Below are 22131 nucleotides of genomic sequence, written 5' to 3'. Positions count from 1 at the left end.
CATCTATATGTTTTGATACCTTAGAGACTCCACAACACAAAGAAAATCAACATTTCAAAATACTTCAGAATCAGTAATTGCTTCCACTTTTTCTCACAGACACACTTTAGCCAGCAAAGAAGATCTCATAATATCTTACCGAGCAGCCAGATCATACTCTCCTTTCTCTACTAGGTGATTTATATAGGCTAAGCCAATGTCCTAAAGGGAACAAAAATAAATAGTTAGTTATAAAAGTTTGGAAATCAAGTACTTTACTGCTACAATAACTACCATTTCAGCTTTAGGCCTTGTTGTTAGGTCAAGCACCAGGCCCTAAATGAATACCCCCAGTTCTTTAGATGTAGGGCCCACAGAACAGTCAACACAAAGTTTGCCTAAACCACTCAAGAACTCAAAATTAAGATGTTCTTTCAAATAATTTTCATAATCTCATTGACACTGGGAAGACTGTACCACTTCTGTATGTTAAGGACTGTTCAAAAAACAGCTGATCACTCAGTACTTGCATTATTTATCTCAAAAATAAGAACATCAACAACTGTCTGAGACACCTTCTCTGTGAACACAAAGTTTGCATCCAAGAAAAATGTTGGTTGAGAATGTAAATTACAGAATGGGTTGGGTTGGAAGGGACCTTAAAGATCATCGAGTTCCAACCCCCCTGCCATGGGAAGGGACACCTCCTAGACCAGGTTGCCAAAAGCCCCATCCAGCCTGGCCTTGAACACTTCCATGGATAGAACAACTACAACTTCTCTGGGCAACCTGTTCCAGTGCCTCACCATCCTCATCGTAAATAATTTCTTCTTAATATCTGATCTAAATCTAGCCTCTTTTAGTTTTAAGCCATTACTTCTTGTCCTGTCACTGAACTCCCTGACAAAGAGTCCCTCCCCATCTTCCCTGTAAGGCCCCCTTTAGCTACTGAAAGGCCACTATATGTTCTCCCTGGAGCCTTCTCTTCCCCAGACTGAACAACCCAACTCCGTCTTCACAGGAGAGGTACTCCAGCTCTCCAATCCTAATGAAGTCTTCCTACTGCTTCATGAAGTAAAGAAATTATATATAATAATCTCACAAAGTTCTCAGTAATAACATACTAAATTCATCTTCTCAAGAGTTTATCACATAGGTCAACTGTAAAGTAACTTGGTAGGCATTTAATACATTAAGTCAAAACAACCATGCCTTATATTGTAAACCCAGTGGTGGTGTCAAGGTCAACATAGACCAGTGTATTCATTGCATAATGGAAGAGTCATATTGCTAAAAATGCATTTTTTCCAGCCACAAAGAGGGCTGTAAAATGAAAGAAAGAAGTCCTTGTTTCCTGAAAAGACAGACATTTGGGAAGGTCTTCTCAGACAGAACACATTTTTTTCTGATCAAAATCAAAGACAGTACGGAGAACAGCAGAATATGAATGGAGATATCCAATAGCTTCAATCAGTCAATCTATTACAAAGCTGGAAAAAAGAAAAAACATAAATATATTCCAGACTTCAGGATTTCATGCCACTATATGAACCATCTCTGTATTTTCAACTTCACCATTCCTGAGAATGAAGATTGCTGGCAGCCTCTCTCTCCTGTGGGCCAGTCTCCCAGCAAGCAGAGAAGACAGTGTAATGAAAGGGCTGCAGTTGTATAAGATCCTTGCACTTTGCTGAGGAGGTACAGAGGGGCATGCTCATTACTGCAAACTAAAAAATGCCCAAGACAACCACCTGACTTGTCAGGTGGTGCAACTGTGGTGTCATTGGTCTGATCGCTGATAGGCACTGAGAACATGATTTGTTTTAAATCCCTGTACCACTAAGACTTCACTTAGGGCTTGATATCAACAATTTTTCCCTTAACTCCTTCTATAGGTTTTGCGTTAGGGGCCAAACACTCAATGACTGTGCTTGTGTATACCCACAATGAATTGAAGCCTAGTGGAATAAATTTTTGCAAACCAACAGAAAAGCATAAATATATATATATATTCTAATGTGTTGTCAGAATGTCCTCTAAGAATTTTCTACATCTTTTGCAAGGATCATGAAGCAGCTAAATCATGCAAGCTGTGATACGTGATGGCATGCCATTAGGACTTCATTCAACTTTTGTACAGCATCAGAAGAAAAGAATTTTTAAGATGTATTTATATGCAGTGTGCATAGTGTAGAAATAATCTGCCTAAAAATTAAACACCTCTTCAAACACTTTGTACCTAAAAAGAACACTTCCATTAAAGAAACACCAGTATTAACAAAATACCAATGTGTTCATACTGAGGTCAACTTAAAAATAAAATAAGTGAAAATTAGTGATGCTTTTGTGGCTGTTACATTATCTCTCTCACTCTTTTGTCTGTAACAACAATACCCTTTTTTGTGCTCTGAAGGAACTATAAACATGGGAAATAACTATACAGGGGAAAAGAAGCTTAACTATGTAAAATAATGAGAACTGCAAAGCAACATGAGAGAGCTAGATGTGAAACCGCAACTGAATTTCAATAACATTTAAAAGGTCTTCCAACGACACCTTTGAAACTCCTGCCAAAACCCTGTCAAACATACAAGGTAAAAGTTAGAGAAATGTGTCACCCCCCAACCCAATCTCTAATATTGTAATACCGTGTTACTTGAAACAACAGAAAATTTAAAACAAAAGTAAACGCAAAAAAAAACCCCATGAGCAATCAGAGAAGTGCAATTCTCTTCTCTTTAATGTCAATAGCACCTTCATAAAATCCACATCCTTTTGTGTTTCACACACTAACATTCCTGTTCTGCAGCTGAAACCAGGAAATCGAATGCTAGTCAGAGTATGCCTGACAGCTATTGTCTGGTGTGACACAGAACAGGGAATGTATTTGTAGCATCTCACAGTGCTCTAAAAGAAATCAGATATTTTGTTTGGAATAGAAGTTTTGAGACTTACCAAAATCTTGTGCTTTTTTATGGTTTTCTGACTGATCTCAGCTGCCATCAAAGCTTCCTATATTCAAAAAGTAGAAAACAGGGATACTAGCCAAATACACAAACTTTCAATACAGAAAGCTCTAGAACTGCATAAATCAACTATTTTTTTCAGAGCAGGGTGTTTGAAGCAGTAGAATTTTTAATGCCATGGTTGAATGAACAGCTTTGAATTCATACTCAAACAAAAGCAGTCAACCAAAGAGAAAACTACTTTTGTTTCCATCTGGGTTCACTCCACATTACTATATTAGGATCAAATCTCAAGATTACAACGAAACAGACAATGCAATCCCATTGGATCATTTTCAAATGAGAACCCTTCACTACCAAAACCTGTGAAAAAAATCATCAGGATGGCATTGGGGGAAGGGTATACTTTTCTCGTTTATACCCCAAAAGCCTTCTCCAATCAGTATGATTTATATTTAAGTGTCATTTGCAGTTCCTCTCCCTCCTTCAAGTGCACAGAAACAAAGCTGGCACTTTTACAAACAAAACGAAACCTTTAACATACATCTTAACACACAAGCTATCTGCTACCTTGAATAGCTTTCACAAAGGCATGCACACAGCTGTCACTTGCAAATTACTGGAGTCTTCAGGGACCAAATGCTGTGATTTACATAAACAGCATAACTGTGTTCATCATGTGAGTTTGCTATTCAGATGCAAAAGCATCCACAAGGATTTAAATAAATCTGCATGAGGAATACGACTGCATTAACGAAAGAAGCAAGTGCTGAACAGCAATTTTTTCTTATAATGGGCATCCAACAAGTAACACGTAAATAAGCATCTGAAAGTTACTTCATGCACAGTAACAAGTGTTCTAAATCACTGACTGCAGGACAGCAGAATCCAGAACACTGGGTGCACGTTGAGATAGTCTGTAAGAATTTAGTATTGTTTTAGGTGTTAAGATACACATGCTTAAAAATGTTAATATTTAGAAAACTAACTACTGAGCTGCTTTTTCAAAGGGAGCTGTATATCCTTGTTTTTCAGTATTAGCTCTTTTTTTTTTTTGTGAGCAATACTGCTTTCAGCACCTACACTTGGAGCCCATATTATTTTACTTTTAAAAACTTCAATGTTGAAGGTAAGTAACATGGAACAACACACAATGCCCTAACACCATTTTTGTTCTATAGTGAAAGCAATATAGAATGGGAAAATCTAATATCCCTCACTAAGTCCATTTCCCTTCCCTCTTTTAGTCAGGAGATATCTAGAAAAACACCCACACAGCTCAGTAGTCAACTGTTCTGCTGCTTTAAAGCCAAAAACCAGCTTTAATAATTTTTAGTAACAGCTAATGCATTTCATATCTGATGCTGAGGGCAGCATTCACAGCATTTAATTCATCTACGTCATTTGGGTTCAATTCTGACGAGTTGTTGTTCCAGTAAGAAATCTAACTCTCCACAGAGGTGATACAAAGATGTATGGTCAACACCTGCCCTCACAATCATTTAGATAATGACTGAAGGAACAGAAAATATTTAATCCAAATGATCTAGCTAAGTTCATCACCCCACCACAACTTCAAAAACAGGTAAGTCTGAAGCAAAGACTGTTGTAAAAATTACTTCATATTTCTTCTTTTCCAGAAGCCAGTCAATGTGGTCATCTTGGTCCCGCTCTTTAGCCACAACCACGTCTCTTGGGCTGATGATATAAAAAAGTGATTCACCTTCCGAATACTCTGCAAATACATACACAATTTTATTATTATTATTTTTTCCTTAAGTAAAACTCTGCTTTTTACTACACCCTAGAGGGGAATTTAAGAAGAGGAAGCCAGAAAAGCTACTCCAGCAGAACATGCTTCTTTAGGAAGCTGGATTCTCCAATAAATTAGAACTGGTTTAAATGGCAAAATAGCTTTCAAAAAAAATCACTACAGCTTATTGCAAATTCTGATTCATCCACTACGTGTAAACTTTATGATGGTTTAGAACACATTATTATACTTTTAGAGGACCATTACACCACATAGCCCGCAATAAACTTATCCTCCCCATCAAGGTCAAGGCCATCAAAAGCATAAATGATAGATGCCATAACCCCTGGGGACATAGCACATCATTACAGCAATGCATTTGCAATGCTGTAAGTTAAGGATGTATGTATAATGCATTTGCTTATACCATAAGCCTTTATTTTTGAGTAAGCTCAAAGTAAAAATGTACTTAAAGGTAAAACCAAGCACAGAAGATGGCTGTTCAGAATAATTATTATTTGCAGAGAACCCATGAAGAATCACTATCAATATTTTGTGGGTATGGGAAAGAAACCCATCCCCCAGCCTGTAGCTGTATCTATACACGCATACAAATACAGTCCTGAACCTACAAGCAATCCACAAAATACTGCTTGTTTTAAAGCCATCTAAAAAAATCTAGACTGGTCAGGTTAACTAGAATATTCATTAAGCATAAAAGTAGAACTGTGGGCATCAGTGTTCTGCTTTTGGACAGGTATAAAGCAATCTAAATTCCACTGATAGCAGCAGAGATGTTTTGGAGATCAGGAGGAGATATAGTTTATTTCTAGTGGCTTAAGGGCACTGATGAACACAGAGGCCTGCCAAGCCTATGATTTGAAGTGTGCTGCCAGAGAAGTTGTTTAATAATCAGATTCATGGATTTTAAAAGCCAGAAGGTATGTTTCTGTTTAACACTGGCTATATCATCTTCACCAAGGATTTCTGCATCAGCTGTGCCATGCATCTTCCTGAACTACAATACATATATCAGAAAATCACACCGGCTTATTTAAAAGACTGGTATATGCTGTGCCAGAGTTTATTCTCCCTGCCTGTTACATAATTAAACCCATCTTCAAGGCTGAACTTGCCAAACTCCAGTTTGTACTCATTTTACCACTTTAAAGTCTGTCATATGCTGGAAGCTTTGTCAGTACAGAGAAGCTAAATAAATACTAACGTGAACCTTTTAAGCTGATTTTACCACTGAAATTATGTTTATTCCATCTTTGGCTCTAACATAGCTTTTCCAGACACTGTTTCATTCATTTCAGTATTCCTGAAGCCCTTCTAGGTTTGTCCAATGATATACAAGAGCTCCTAAAGATCATGTTGAGTAGGTCTCTGTCAAAGATAATTCTTTCCATGACACTGCGCATTACACCAGATCTAGATTTCTCCCTTCCCCACTATGTCTGGCTTAATAAATGGCATTGGAAATTATGTGTAAATATACCCCTTTGTAAATAAAGCACGTTTGTGTTTTTTCATCTGACTTGTTCTTGTGGACTTCAGTGTGCCCTTCAGTGTCATAAGCAGTTACAGTTATTCAAGGAGATGACAAAAATGAAAAAGTAGGCTCAAAGTATTTCCAAATCAGGTCATTTTAATTCATGTCCAAAACCAAAACAAAACAGTATTAAGGACACCTACCTAAATGATAATCTCTACATTCATTTTCCTGAAATCCTCGTACTGTTAGTGCATCAGAAGAAATCTCTTCACAAGACTCAGGCAGGGGCTGTACGATGTCCAGTCTGGGCCGTGCACAACACTCCACCTCCTAGAAAAACACAAATGTCTTAGCTGCATCCTACACAATTTACTTAGCAATACCAGCTGATGGTCACCTATGAATAAGGTTGAAATTCAACAACTGCAGCCATTCCCAAAGATGCAGTATCAGTATTCACTTGGCACTGGGTACTCAGTTGTGAACCACTTGAGTTGTAAAACCGTGACCCACTGAGGAGCTGTAATTACATCTGGAACACAAAGGAAAGTTATTCCAACTTTTGGCTTGCTTCTCTTGAACAGGTCAGCATAGAGAAGGAGATTCAGACAAGACACAGGTCTAAATTGAGTCTGAGCCTGAGTCTGACCATTATTTTTCTACTCTTGGTCACAGAAGTTTCCAGAGCTATGACAGACGATCATCAACTACTGCATTCAACAAGAAACAGAACAATTTCAGAGACATTGTCAGCTGGGCTTAGGCCCTGGAGGACAGAGCTCTACAAATCAGTGTTATTCCAGTACAAAGATTAACTTCTTTTTGAGGTGTTTTTTTTTTTCCTTTGTTCTGTTTTGGTTTATTTTTAGTTTTATTTGTTTTTTAGAGAAGCTTGCACTTCTAAGAATCCAACAGCAACAGAGCTAAAATTAATTTGAGAATAAACTAAAACCTTTGCTGTGCTGGTGATCTTCAGTAATGTGAACTTTGGCAGTGCAAAGTAGGTGGTTATAGTAAGACGACAACACAGGGAAATCACTGGCTTCAGCTAGCTTTATTTTTAATTAAGGTCCAAGACAATGCCTTATTTCATACTTCTAGCTATGAACTGTAGCAAAATACAGAGTGAGAGAACAGGGCAATGCAAGAAGTGGATTTACACAGCTCCAGCCTACCCATTTGGCTGCAGCACCACTCGGATCTTTCCCTGATTTGACTGTTCCAGAGCAAGTGAAAAATGAAACACAGCCATGAGTTCAACTCAGATGCAATTTGTAACAAGTAAGAAGTTGTCATTTGAAAGCTGTGAAATCAAGCGTAGCAAGGACAGTGTTCCTCACAACCCAGCAGCATCTGTAGTGAGCGGTGAGCTCAACCAGCCTGGGCTCTGCGGAGCTGAGGTAGTAGCAGGGGGCTCCCAGCAGGCCAGGTCACAGCACAGTGCTGGGGAGAGGAGTTATTTTGTCTCCTTGCTATAGGTACTCAGGGGACTGGGAGGCTATCAAAAAGTCCAGCTTTCAGTTTGCTGTTGGTTTAAAAGGCTAATTAAAGGCAAATACACGAGAAATCTCTTTCCTATGTTCTATTCCATTGTATTACCTGACATCCTCTTTTCATCCTTCTTCCCTAAAGCTGCCAGAATGAGTTCCACCCTTCTCAGTTACTACTGGCTTTCCACTAGCTCCCTTCTTCGTTACTGACAACTTCCCCATGTCTTTGCTTCCTTGCATTCCAGCCCGCCTTTTCCTCCCCCTTCTCATCCCATTTGTTTGCCTCCTTTTCTTTCGCTGACTCTCACGCACTAGAGGACTACCACACCGGCTCTCTGGGGAAACTGTGCTGTGACATTATTTTTGTCCTTCGTATAAATAAAGAAATAATAATCTGACATCCTGCAGCAGAGCTGGAAGCTAACCCTATTGATTTCGGCAGGCTTGAGCATTTGTTTGAACCTACAGCATTTCATCGCCTAGCAACTTGTGCACCCAGTTGCTCGAGGTTACTATGGCGATGGGTGCCTAATGCAGACATGCTATCAAAGAGATGATCAAGAGCATCTGCCACTCTCACACTGCGACTTCAAGGGTTTCCTCCGCTACCTCGCCTTTCATTCGGCAATACGAAATAAATGTCGGAGCCAGCCACCATACGCACCCGCTTGCTGTAGGAACAGCTGACATGAATCCTAATTTTTAGCTATCTATGCACGGATCTTGGTGCACACAGCTAAGGTCTTGGAGGCGAAGTGTGCAACAATGCTACTTGGCTTGCACCAATGCATCCCACCCAGCACAGTGACTCCTATTGTCTGAGTTCATCAGCTTCACTGCTCTCATTACTTCTGAGGCATAGTGTCAGCAAGGTGTTCCTTTGGCTGTAAGGATTCTTCAATTCTTCTGGTGCAGAAATAGCAGAAAGAATGAGAGAAAAGGAGAGGAAAAGAGAGAGGGAAGGGAAAAAGGGAGAAAAAAAAGCAAGACTACCTAGGGACCTTCTCCATTTCCTGCAGGAAACAAAGGAACCCAGACTTTTAAAAGGTAAATCCATTAGTCTTCAACGTGACCACCACTGCCCTGATTTGATAGGTCAGAGAAGTCTCAAGCACTGCTCACTACAAGCTGACTACAAACTCTTTCACAGGTAATCAGATCTGCGTGACTGGTGCAAGCCCTAACTCACTGGACATGGCTTGGCACTGTGATGAAACTGTAACGTAAAAACAATTACCGTTTTTTCCAAAATCTCCTTTACATATGAAAGTATAACAAGCTGGTCACAAAGAGGTGCGAGCCCACTGATATAAAACTCAGTATCGAACTGGAATACTGAAACACAGGAAAGAAAACAGATTGTTAGGCAAACAAATGTATGAACTGCTCCCTAAGAAAAACAAACAACTGATTTTTCAGAGACAACCAATGGCACACAGTATCGGTACAGAGAAATGAAGATGTGATACATATAACAAACCTAAAGTCTTCCCAACTGGATCAGCAAGATGATGAAAAATTACATTTAACAGATTAAATTCCATTAAGGCTTGCAAGAAGAAATGTTTGCGCTCCAGGACATGCTAGAGATGAAACATATGAAATGAATGGTCAGCTAAACTTTCAGTAATCACACTGGGGGGGTTGGGCTGGGAGGACTAAAGAAAAAAACACCACCAAACTCAGTAAAATAGGTAACATATGAAACATCTTTGTAGGTTTGCATATTTGCAGCAAGTCATGTTGCCTTAAGAGAATCACGCTTGCTACATCTGATATGATCTTGCTACATCTGATATGATATGTATGATAAATGAAAACATAAAGCTCATTATTAATTTATCATCATGAGAAGATTTACAGATACACTCATTACTAAGAAAAGATATGGTTAAATAGTGGCTTTTCTTGTTCTTAAAACTGAAAATGTAATTTCCTAAACTGTCTTGATTTCAAGACCAATTTAAGTGTTGATTATTTTGAGATAAAAAGAAAAAGAGTTGAACTGTATTTACAAAAAGGCCCATTAAAGTACATGTCTTCCACAGATATAACTGTTTAATTTTTATTATTAATGGGTTTAACAGAACAGGCATTAAACATCTGGGGCTCTCTCTCATGGGGCCCAAAACAACACTGGGAATTTGATGAAGTACCAAGACCAAGTGTTTTCATTAATTAGTATTTGTATTAGCAAACTTATTTTTGTAAAATAAGGTATATCAGATCCACCGTAACTTTCTCCCAGTAAATGGCTTCAGGAAAATTTAAGTATAACTAGAAAATAAATGTCTCCTTGCTTTCTAATTAGCAAGCTACATTACTAGTACCTATTGTTCACTGAAATAGGTACTAATTATTTTAGTAAAGCAAATAGAAAATACAGTATAATGACGGTAAATATAGAGTTAATTTTCTTCAGCCACAGTAATAAGAAGAAACAAGGAAATAATCATCCTCCTGCGAAAGAAGAAAAAAATATCGACAAATAAAGTAAAGATTTGACATCTGTCTTTCCCTGAATAAGCAAATGCTGTTTTTCTCTTAATGACCGTTGACACTTTGAGATCACTGGGGGACCAAAGCATGGCATAAGGGTAAAACACAATCTATTCTAGGAGAGAATAGGTTCACATTTGTAATCCTGTATGCAATTTTTTTGTTCTATCCTGCAAGACTGATGAGATTACTTGTACTGCATCACATATTGCTCTGAATGGTGGCTTTAAACCAACCATGTTAAGAACGTCTACGTAATAAATCTTATTCCCAGTTTACAATCTAATATTTGGCATATACACGTAAGGCAGACACAAGAACACAGAAAACTAAAAAAAGAATTGAAATCCAAAGCAGTAGGTAGAAGGACTGCAAAGAAATATTTGTTGACAGCTTAAAAAATGACAAGAGAAGGCTTTTGGAGGCATCTAAAATATTGTCTTTTGAATTTGGAGAGGAAAACAGGGTGGTGAATAGTATCTTTATAAAGATTATAGGGGCAGTTTTCAAAAATCCTATGTTTGACCTGCACTGGAGCTTCAGTTCCTTAGCCAGGGAGGCACTGCTAAAAACGATTGTAACACCCCTGTAATGGTGTATTTAGGATAAAGCAGCACTGCTGTTCAGCGAGACAAAAAAGAAAATCACTTGAAGCTTTGTTTTTTAATAGTGTTTAGTTTCCTTGGTTTCACTTTCAGCTTTCTCTCAGCTCATCCTCCTCAAGAGGCCTTGTGGAAACACAATGCTCCAGCTCTCTGCGACAGCCTTGAACAAAGACCACCTGGCACAGACAGTGCTTCTTGACCTAGCAGAAACCTTTGAGGCAGCTCATCAAAAACAGTTTTACTGAAAAATTACAGCAGTTATAGCTTTACAGAACACTACGAGGTTAATTTGACTTATTCTCTGGACAGTTTGTTGTGATAAAGGCAGGGGGAAATCCAACATGGAGGTATTGCAGAAATGCTGCTAATTTGAAAAAGATCCAAAACAATTAAACCAGGCGTAGCACTGAAGTAATGGAAATGAAAGCGGTATTACCATGTGTCATGCATGTTTATGCCTGTCACAAGAAAGGACGGAAGATATGCTGACAGTGGATCTACTTTATGTTCACCATCTATATACAACTGTCAAACAAATTACCAGGAAGCACAAAGACAAAACCTGTAAATCACCTTGTTCATTAAATGAAATGTACAAAATACACAATACAGTATATGCTACCTTGTTTACCCAAATAAAACAACTTTCTCTGTATTTTAAAGATACACAGGCAGTGGACTGAAACTAAAAAGGTCTGTTTTGTTTAATCAAATCTCAAAAAAAACAGTCCCTGCTTCTCCACTGCAGATTTAGCATGTGAAATTTTGTTTACAGTGATGTCACAAGGTTTTGTCATTAATTTCAACAGGGCCAAGGTTTCCACGTTATCTTTTGAGAAAGTAGGCAGGAAGCTGCATAGAATGAACATGAAACTTAATGTGTAAAGGAAAAGAAGTCTTGTTATTGTTGTTGCTTTCGTTTTTTAATTCCATATGATAGAAATGGAGAGGCAGACAGGCTAGTTTTCAGGTAGCCCATTCATACAACAGATGAGAGACACAAAGCAAGGCGAAGCTACCAAAACCTACCATGAATTCCAGTGCACTGCTAGCTGCTGGGGTGATGTCAGTATACACTCCCAAATTACCTTTTCACCAGCTACTTCAAGGACATCTGCAAAATTCGCAGTCATTTCTGCTGGCTGCAGTATAACACACCCTTAAGTGTTCTGAAGGTGGCATCTCCAACACAAGTGTTTTTACTAAGCTAGGTTGTTTATGCAAAACAAAAATAGTATACAAAATGGCATGCTTTGATTAACTATTATTATCAGGTTCACGCAGTTGCATTATATTATATAAAATATAATTTTTGCCCCACAGTATATGCATTCAGTTCCAATTACAGGACCAGAGAAGGCTTTTGTCCTGCATTATCATTTTGTCCTGCATTATCATTACTTAAGTTGTTTTGAGGTGCATACAGGCAAATTACATATACACGGTTTACTTTTAAAGAAATAAAAGAATACTATTACTTTTAGATGTACTATCAACATAAACCTTGAATACAAACCTCACATATCTAATATTCATAAATTTCTAATATTCATAATTTTCTTTGAAAATCATTATGCATTAACACCTGCTTCAGCATTTGAGTTTTTCTGTACTCAGATGATTTCTCTCTCCTGTTAGACTCCACAGCAGTCTTCAAAAATTCAGATTTCCAGGGTAGACCTACTTCTGACTAGGAACCTGAGCAGAAAGCTCAAGACGTGCCCAGTTAAGGAAATGTCAGCCACGACTCAAAAGGAAACAGAAATTTCTGGGGAGGACCAGTGAAGTAACCCACGTGAGTGTCCTTTATTTGTGCTTGAGTGTCCTTTATTTGTGCAATATTTTATTGCAATTGCCTGCAATTTTTCTCCCCATATTACTATAAGTGAAAATTAAGCAACTGTTTACCTAATCATATACATGTTGCAATGGCATTTTAATGGACTGTTCCCTTCAATTTCAGTAGGAAGAGCAGTAGGGTAGGACCCAAATCAATGGTAGGACCTATATACATCACTGATTACAAAAACACAATTTCTCGGTTTATGCTCCCGAAATCAGAACTCATAGCCTCCACTCTTCATTTAGAAAGAATATGTTAGAAAAAGTGTGATCTTCAAATTTATTTTTGTTTGAATGCAGAAAGTTTGGAAAGGCTTTAAGAGAAAAATTAATAGCGATCAATTAATCATTCTTAATATAACCTCAAATGCCACATAGCAAAGAGGATGAGAATTTTCACTGAAATAAATCAGGGCACTATAAATGATATTGGAAAATTTAATACGATGACAGAAAGAAAAAAAAAAAAGCTTAAAATTGGTGAAAACTCTGTAAAGCCTCTATAGCTGAAAGTTGTTGCCTTACTAGCTACCAGCACAGAATGGAAATAAGCAAGAATTTTGCTACTGAATATAATTTCTCTCAACTACAGTATCATGCGAATTAGAAACATCAAGAAAAAACAACAACAACAAACAAACAAAACAATTTGTCCAACAAATGACCATTGCTTGGTCATGCCAGTAATCATCTATCTGGGGCGTTCTGCTCTTTCAATTAAATTAGGAAATGTTTTGTGTACTGTAAGCAGAGCCACAACTTGCTGTCTTACTTGCAGTCAGGCTTTGTGAAACGGCAGTGCTACACTGGGGTTGAAATCCTCTTACCCCTATTCTCTCCCACACAACAATAAAATCATCTTCAGAAATATGGCAATTGTCTGTACAGTTCTGCAGACAGAAGCACCTGCAACCTTTAAGCAAATCCCATAGAAACCTCGATGACAGCCAGAAAGTCAGGACCTTAAGTTTCAAAGCTTCAAAGTTGATTTTCTGAAAAACTATTTTTTTTCCATTACAGATTGAACTGAAAAGATTTTATCAACAAACAGGGAAAACATTCAATAGTTTGATAGTAATTAGTTTGACAGTGTGAAGTAATTTTTATCAAGGAATTTACAAATGATCAGTTTTTGTCTCATGACAAAACATGATGAACAGAAGTCTAAGTGGAATCAGTTATACAAATTGATTTTTTTTCCTTTTTTTCGGCAGTTTGCTTTTCAGAATGTAGACAGACATAGTCCAATTAAATGTTTGCATAAATCAGCATATAAAGTTGATGACATTTATTCATCATTGATTTACTGCTCACCCTATTTGTTAAGCAAGCTTTAAGCTCTGTCTATGTAAAGACAAATATGCTGCTATGGTAGATCCCAGTATCTCACTTTACAAACCAAGAAATAAATATTCCCATGTTTTCTTTTCAGACAAAAATGTGTGATCTCAGTACTTGATGGTAACTTGGCATGCAGCGGTACAACTATTCTCTCACAGAACATGAAGATGTGTTGTTACAAGAATATCCACATGCAATTCTTATACCAGAAGTCTGCTTTGTCGGGAATGTGGGGAATTGCACATGGGAGAAAAGTGCTCCAGGCACTGCTGGCTGCTTGGCACCTGGAATTAAGCTGAGATTCCTCAGATAAAATCTGCACTAACATGAATTGAATGGGAAGTCTCTAATCAACTTCAAGCCTTTTACTGATTTTTAATGTTAATTTTTATTTTCCATTATCGTTAGAGAGACAAACTGAAGCATAGGTAAAGTAACTCAAAAGATCCATAAACCCGAGCTGCCTAACAGTCACACCAGAGGACTACTTCATGCTTGTAAGATGCCCAGTTTCACTTTGAAAAGGAATTCCATTAGCTGCAAAGTGCTAATTAGTTCATTAGCAAGCAGCCTTCTAGCAGGCTACATTTGAGTAGGGCTCCCTGTTTAGAACAGAAGTTGTCTAGCATTACAGCTTTTGTACATGTATCGGGAGCAAGCACAGAGGTCAAGCACTCTTTAAGAAGGATCACAATGGCAGTTAGTCCATGTTAAGCCTGTAATTCAATACCAATACTTTCTAATCAATACGCTACTTCACAGTGGTAGCTGACAGAGCTAAACTGATAGGATCTGCTCAGCTAACATACATTTAAACCTAAATAGAAACATTTCACCGGAGTTTATCTTTGACACTGAATGGAGACTCATGTAAGCAATGAACTGTAACATGGAACCAGGGACAACAGAAAAGATTAATAAAGAAAAGCACCATTAATATACTGAATTGTATAAATAAACTTGGCAATATCATACAGATCTCAGTGCATAAGAACTATATATCTTTTTCTAATTTCTCTTGCATGCAACCACAGCATTATCTTCTTTGAAGTACAACATCCACAACAGCTCAGTGGTGGTACTTTCCCACATCACGGGCCATCTGGTTTAGAATCAGGGTAGGTACCATATTTATTTCCTGCCTCAGAGCAAGTATGGCTGTGTATCAAGATAAAATCCTCGCACCACAAGATCCTGTGGACCTAACTTGCAAGGCTGGAGATGCTCCGCTTCCTTATTCACTGGGCTGCAAGCCACTGAAGAAACATTTACAGTCTACTGATGCCACCAAAGCTTGCTAAGATGTTATTGTAGAATTTTGAGACCTTCAGAATGTCTCTAAAAATACAAATCTGAAACTGCTGAGATACAAGAAATCACTATATTGTCATAGGCTCCATATGTATTATCCTGATAAGATGATGCCAAGATGTTATAAGCCAAAAGGATATGTATGGCTGGGTAGCTGAATATCCTTCAAATATTCTTGTCTTGTGTAAATTCTTTACGTTATGAGAGTAAATCAGCTTACGCATCCACTTAGGATATGAATACTCTTGCAAAAAACTATACTGGTTGCTGGTCAGTCTGCCCAATAATAATTTCAGACCTTACAGCTATGCATCTGAAAAGTAAAAGTTTAAACTATAGTAAAATTGAAAAAGATGCTGTGGAATAACATAACTCTCAAAGACTTTCTATGTGATTACGTCAAAAGCTACTGTACTGTCTATTGAGACTTGAACAAATATCTCACTCTTTTCCCTCCCAGCATACAATCCACGTTCCAATGAGTAGTACTAGCAGCATTTGGCAGAGCCATTTCAGTGCTGTGACATGAAACCAGAAAGAAAAATCTCAAGCACATCATTAACAGGCTAAGTGAGATATAACTGCAGCCCTCAAGAATACAGAGAAGAAATTTATGCTAAAAATCGAAATATGTAAAAGTTAGTTCTGCAAAAATCTCTGACCTTCAGAATTGCACCTAAATAGTTTGATCACAGCTTTTTATTATTTTTGAATGAAGTTCCAATAGACAGTATTGTAAGGCTAGCTCCCTCCCTGTAAACCTAAAACTTCAGTTATAGTGTAAGTTCCCTCTGTTCACTTAACACTATGTAACTCACCTCATTTATTTATTTCCTAAAAGCTACTTAGAGGTACAGAAAAGATTTATATAAGAGTTCGATGGTAAAACTCAAGGCTGAACCTTTCCTTGACATAATTCTCTCAAAAATCGTAGAATTCCATGGTTAATTATTCTTTTGGGACTATATAATCTTTACCAACAAATAGCTTTCAAGAAGTCTCAGTTAATGGTCAGGCCTGCCTTCTCTCAGTATCCAGAATTCCTAAAGAGTTTAACGTCAGAACATACTCGCTGATTTTCAAAAGCTACTTTAGAACTGTTCTTTTCTGAAATCATAAAGCAGTATACATCTATGTCATGTACCATTCTGGTCAGTATGCTGACCTGAGTCAGGATTTTGTTTGAACACTCTTGTTTACAGTCTCATGTCATTACAGTCAAGACAAGGAAGCACAAAACTTTACAAACAGTTGTCCATTCTGCACTGCAGAGTCCCAGAGGGCCTGCTTATCTCGGCAGTGTTACCTCTTCATAGATCTTTCCTCATCAGAAGCTTCTTTTGGGAACAGAAGAGTTTTTGTTTACCCCCCTGCCCCCTCAATTTTTGTTTGAATTTCTTGACATTTTTTGTCAAGACCTTTTCCATCATTAATCACCAATAACAAAATTATTCACATCACCAAAAGAAACGTGAAAGCAAAGTACAAAATGCAGAAGCAAAAAAGGCAACAAGAAGAAATTCAAATCAACTTTCTAGGACTATACTGAAGAGATGCTCAGAAAAGAAAAGTTATGAGCAAGGAAGCTAAACAATGAGTAATTGATTAAGCTAGTGTCTGTATTCTCCTTATATTACTACACCCATCATTATTTAACCAAGACGAAAACCCAAGTTCTCTGTAAAAATCTGCCTGAAAGGGAAGTTGAGACATCCACTCTTTCTTTACACAAGGCTCTCTGATTTTGGGAGAGCACAGAATTTAAGACTTTATGATTACAAAAAAATTATGCAGGACATTATGACAACCTCATCAAGTAAAAACGAGGAGACATTTATGTTATATGTTGTCTCTGAACTCTAACAGCTTTTTCAGGCCGAACGTGAAAACAAACCTTTGAAAGCTTATCTGACTGTGAAAAGGCACGTGTTCTTACAATCATACCTATTTCCACGTAGCGGTTTGGAAGGTCACGCATTTCACTGGCATGCCGCTCCTTTACTGAGCAAATCTAGGAAAACAGATATTTGGATCATTATGATGAATACGCATTCCTAAAATTATGCTAACTTTCCCCAGAAACTTACTGAGGTGTTCTTGGACAGGCATTTCTCTGCTTTGAAAAACACTGGCTTTAGAACAGTGATGATGCATCACTGAGGAAGAAAACCCAACAGGAAAGTTGTGTCTGTAGCTCACAGCCTTATAAATATGCTGGGAGAGGAGAAGATGGGCCATCAGAGAGAAATCTGAAAGCATCTGCTCACTACTGCTTCTTCACAGCAGCATATGAGAGTTTGATTTCGCTATTTTCTCACACTTGGTGTCTCATTACCTTATTATTTCAGAAAGCATATGCTACTGCAAATCCAAGTAACAGGAGGAGAGCACATACGTATAAAGAAATGCAGACACCCATATGTTGTGAAGCACACGTAATACAAGGGGAAAGACAGATGCCAAACTTGTGACAAACCTCCTCATTTGTAAAACTTTAATGCTACAAAAGCTTTTTATGCTTCACCTACCTCACTTCACCCTCCCTCTCCATCTACTCTTACCAAGCACTTTTAATTTCCCACTGTGCAACGATGTAGCAAGCTGTTATTAGAAAACATCTAACAGGCTCTAACAAACTCCTGTCAGGTGCTGGTCTGCACAAATCGCAGTCTGCTGTGCACAAGTTCGAAATGCTAGTTCCCTGCTGAAAGCAAAGCAAAGTCCCAAGCAACCTGTCCTCCATCCCCTTTTCTTTTCCCCTTGGCTTTCTGTCTTAGCAACAATAAACTCCTCAGCCCCCAAAATAAGCCCCTCCAAAAATAACTCATGGTAAGTTGTCCTTCCTTAAAGCTAATCAAAAGAAATGAATTCAACAGCCCCTCTAAAAGCTTTCAAAAGAGGAAATCTCTTGAAGGCACAGAGGAGAGAAGTGTCCCTGAGGATTACACTTGCTGCATGCTCACGCACAGAAATCTGTCTGACCGCTGGGTGTCTATCACTCCTTCTCCTCCTCCTCACGAGGGTCAGTCCAATGACATTTCTATGGCAGCAGGAGTTCTGCAGACCGTAGTCAAACCAAACTATTTTTTTCGATTGTCTTTGCTTTTCAGAAATAATCCTCTGTTTGTCTGTGATAACAGTAAGCATTTATTACAAAGACAGGTAATTGCACCTTTACTGAATTTCCCCAGCCAATAATCAGCGTTAAATTATCCTTCCAGCAAAGGCTGCAGGGGTACATATCAGGGCGAAGGCTTATGTCATCTCGAGGCACATTGGTAATTCGTTGCTTGGAAATCATGTCAAGTATCTTCACGCCCTGAAAGTTTAAATACAAGAGAACTTTATTCAGTATGACAAACTCTTACCCACCAGAGCCCATTTTATTCTGTACAGTAAAACAAACATAGCCGCTTATGGCATAAGTTGCAGGGTAGGGATGAAAGTGCCAACACAAATAGCTGTTGATACAAAGACCAATCTCACCCAGGAGGTGACAGGAGAAACAATGAGATTAGAGTAAGTTAAATATTTTAAATTTCCATGCTAAATACAAAGATATAACGAGTCAACGAGTGACAGATGAGCAAATCCAGTCATGAACCAGACCAGCTTGTTTAGGCTGGTGCTACTAGTGGAGAAGCAAAAGCATCCCAGGCTCCTCCAAAACATTCCCCATCGAGAAACAGAAATTTCCACCTCAGAAAAAAAGAAAAGATGAAGTAACAACAAATTAAGGTAAATGAAGACAATCTGTACTTCTATAAAAATGTATTTATACTCTTATGTTGAAAGAAAAAAAGGAAGCATACTTAAATGATGCTTGGTTTTATATGGTGAGATTTTTCACTGCCTCCTCAGGAAATATCTCAAACTAACACAACAAAAAGTTTAAAGAAAGGAAGATTAAAGTCATTTTAGAGCGAGGGAGAAGGGGAAGAGCCATCGACTGGATTTTTCCATACCATTTAGAAAATGTGAGCTATAACCTTTCCAGTAGTAAAATGGAGATTAATTTCATATTAAATAATAACTTCTTTCTTTGTGATTTAAAAACAAAAGTTGCCAACATAACACCAAGCGTTTTAGTAGATATTTCCCTTAAGCTCAGTGAGCAGAAAACCACATCTCATGATCACAAAAAAGGGATGGAAAAGACCTTGAAAGGTCAGCATCCAGGATGACATTCCACATTACAATTTTTCTAGTTGCAAAACTGACTCAAAAGATTCCCCTGCCTGTTAACGCCCTGCCTGCTCCCCACCCCCCCGAATTTCTGTGTCCCCAGCTATACCAGTTCAACTGTTTTTTAAGTAAAAGACCATGACCCTTGTGTTTAGATTCTAAGCCAGAACTAAGCTAGAAGCTTGGTTTTCCCTCCTCCCCACCCTCTCCTTTTCTTAAAAAAAAAACACAACAACAAACAAACAAACAAAAAAAACACCTTAAATCCTTAAGTCACAAGGAGCAGTAAGTAGTATGGAGGTGAACAGAAAGACTCCTATTGGCATCTTGTAGGCTAAAAGTCATCAAGCACCAAGGTTTCAAAATAAATAAAAAGCCAAAAAAAAACATAAAAACAAAAACAAAGCAACAAAAACTTGTACACATCATCTGCAATGTACAGAGCCCAGATCTCAGGGTAGCATAAAGAAAGAGCTTATACTTTGTGTTTTCTAAACTCATCTCTTAAAGTTTGCAGTCTTGCTTGAACTTCATTTTAATAAAGCTGTCTTTTATTAATCTCACCACTTTAAGTATGATTTCCAAATCAGTGACCGATATCACATCTGTTTTTCAACAAGGCAGCAAATTGAATTCTATATGGGGCAGATGAGCTTACATTTAAAGTGGCTCTCAAACCAGCAGGGTAGAATCCTCTATAGTTAAAGCATGCCATTTGCACTGTAACTGAATGGACTTCCAGTCTCAATTTCCTGTCATGAAGGAGCCTAACACATGTTTTTGTGAGAGTTAGGAAAGTTAATGCTGCTAAGGATTTTGTCCTCAGGTGTCTCAGCCTGTAAGACTTACATTCTTGGTCATGGAAGAAAGAGAAGGAAAAGTGGCAAGCATAGGAGAAGAATTAGACCCTGCCTAATTAATTGGGAGCCCATCTTGGAATGTCCAACGTCTAGCAAGCATGCATACAGTGCGCAATAAAAAAAAAAAAAAAACAACCAAAAAAAAAAACACATCAGAAAATAAGACCTAGATATAGACAGTAAATGGCAAGCCTATAAATGATTTTCTCCAACTTACTTTGAAAGAAAAAAAAAAAAAACAGGAACAAATACCTTGCTAGAGGATGGAGAAATTTTAAAAAGGTAAAGGGGGAAGGGGAGGGAAAAGGCCAATAACCAAATATATTAATCTTTTGGAGGGCAAGTGTCATTTCATTTTTCATTGAAAGATAGGCCCTGACCATGGCTTTTTGTCTCTGACAGATGGCTCTCAACATTTTATTAGTATTCTGTGTTCTGATGTGACACATCATCTCTAGGGATAGCTCTCCTCAACCGTCCTCTCTATTCCCTGCAGATTCACCTAGAATATATATTTTAATTGTATGGCTCTGAAAAGAACAAAACCTTCTGAAGAGTTAATGTTACGAAAATCAAGCACTTCCTTAAGTTTCAGTGCTAATGTAGTCATTAAAGGGGGGCAAATAAACACAAAGTCCACCGCTAACAATTTCATATCAAGCTGTATTTAAAGGGAATAAAAGAACAACAGCTTTAAAATATTTTAATAAATGCTTCTTTCCAGGAGGGAAAAAAGAAGGGAGAAAGCAAATGTTTTCAGTAATACCTTCACCACATTTTAAAATAAAAATCTGGAATTTAGACATCATACATTCTTAAAAATGTATCCCTGTCTGCTGAGTTTTAAAACACAGACCTTGACCCATCAATTACATATACACTGTTAGGTGAAATGCAACACTCAGCATGAAAGCAAGAGTTCCCTTTAAAATATGAATTACACTTAGAGCAAAAAGGGCCTGTTTTCTCTTAAGTCTAACCTTTTCAAGTGGCTTACCAAAATAAGGAATTATTACTATAATTTTTTATAATCTGCTACATTAGGAATACATATTATGCTGTTAGTTCAATAGAAATTTCAAAATTTGGACAGTTTTTTTTTGGGTGGTGGAGGAGGAGGGATTAGGAGGATATTATACTTATAAAGAAGAGTTCACATTAGCATTCCTTCCTCAAGCAATTTGCTTCAACAAATCTCACTGGCCAAAACTCTGATACACAATAGGGTACAGCTGTGACCACCCCTAGCATTTGTATGTATGTAGAGCTGCTTTTCTAAATTTTTTCAGAAGCTGCAAGTTACATGGAGAACACCGAACAGGCAGCAGTAAATGCAATCAGCAGGGCTCTCTATGAAGAAATCATACCTAAAGCACTATCCTTCAGTGCCTCATGTACTGGATTCTTCTAACGTACCAGTTTTCAAAGGAATATTTTAGCAATTAACACCATTTTAAAACATTTCAAATATCAGTGTAAAGCAGCGGTATTTCTGTTCATTTAACAGAGGTGACAAAAACTTACCATATTATTGGCCCAAGCAATTAAGTGTCCTCTCCATTTTATGTTTCTTATGTTTCCTTCCCCTTCATGTAAAACCGAAGGCTTCCATCTATTCATCCAGCCTCTCTCATATAGCAGCAACTGTGAAGAAGTGCAACAAGAAATATTTCTGTGACACAGTGCTGTATGCAAACAAAGGAGTTTTTTGCTTCCTTATCTCTTACTCTGCTTGGATTCGAGGGTAGGGAGAAATACACAGCTACCACAAAACAAAAGCGAACGCAATCAAACATTTTCAT

General features: G+C 37.8%; 1 protein-coding gene across 2 annotated transcripts in view; it reads right to left on the bottom strand.

The window, feature by feature from the left end:
• The window catches only part of VPS41 (VPS41 subunit of HOPS complex), a 107255-nt gene that overhangs the window by 29309 nt on the left and 55815 nt on the right, over positions 1-22131 (bottom strand). For both annotated transcript variants that reach the window (XM_080582229.1, XM_080582230.1), the window contains 8 exons: positions 21854-21973; positions 18457-18603; positions 17229-17295; positions 8924-9021; positions 6397-6526; positions 4565-4680; positions 2935-2991; positions 140-201 (listed from right to left, as the gene is read on the bottom strand). In XM_080582229.1, the coding sequence (XP_080438355.1) occupies positions 140-201; positions 2935-2991; positions 4565-4680; positions 6397-6526; positions 8924-9021; positions 17229-17295; positions 18457-18603; positions 21854-21973 (797 nt within the window). The remainder of the gene's footprint in view (positions 1-139; positions 202-2934; positions 2992-4564; positions 4681-6396; positions 6527-8923; positions 9022-17228; positions 17296-18456; positions 18604-21853; positions 21974-22131) is intronic.

The sequence above is a fragment of the Anser brachyrhynchus genome (assembly GCF_964034855.1).
Source record: "Anser brachyrhynchus genome assembly, chromosome: 2".
Classification (NCBI taxonomy): Eukaryota; Metazoa; Chordata; class Aves; order Anseriformes; family Anatidae; genus Anser; species Anser brachyrhynchus.
This window is presented reverse-complemented; position numbering and strand designations above follow the sequence as displayed.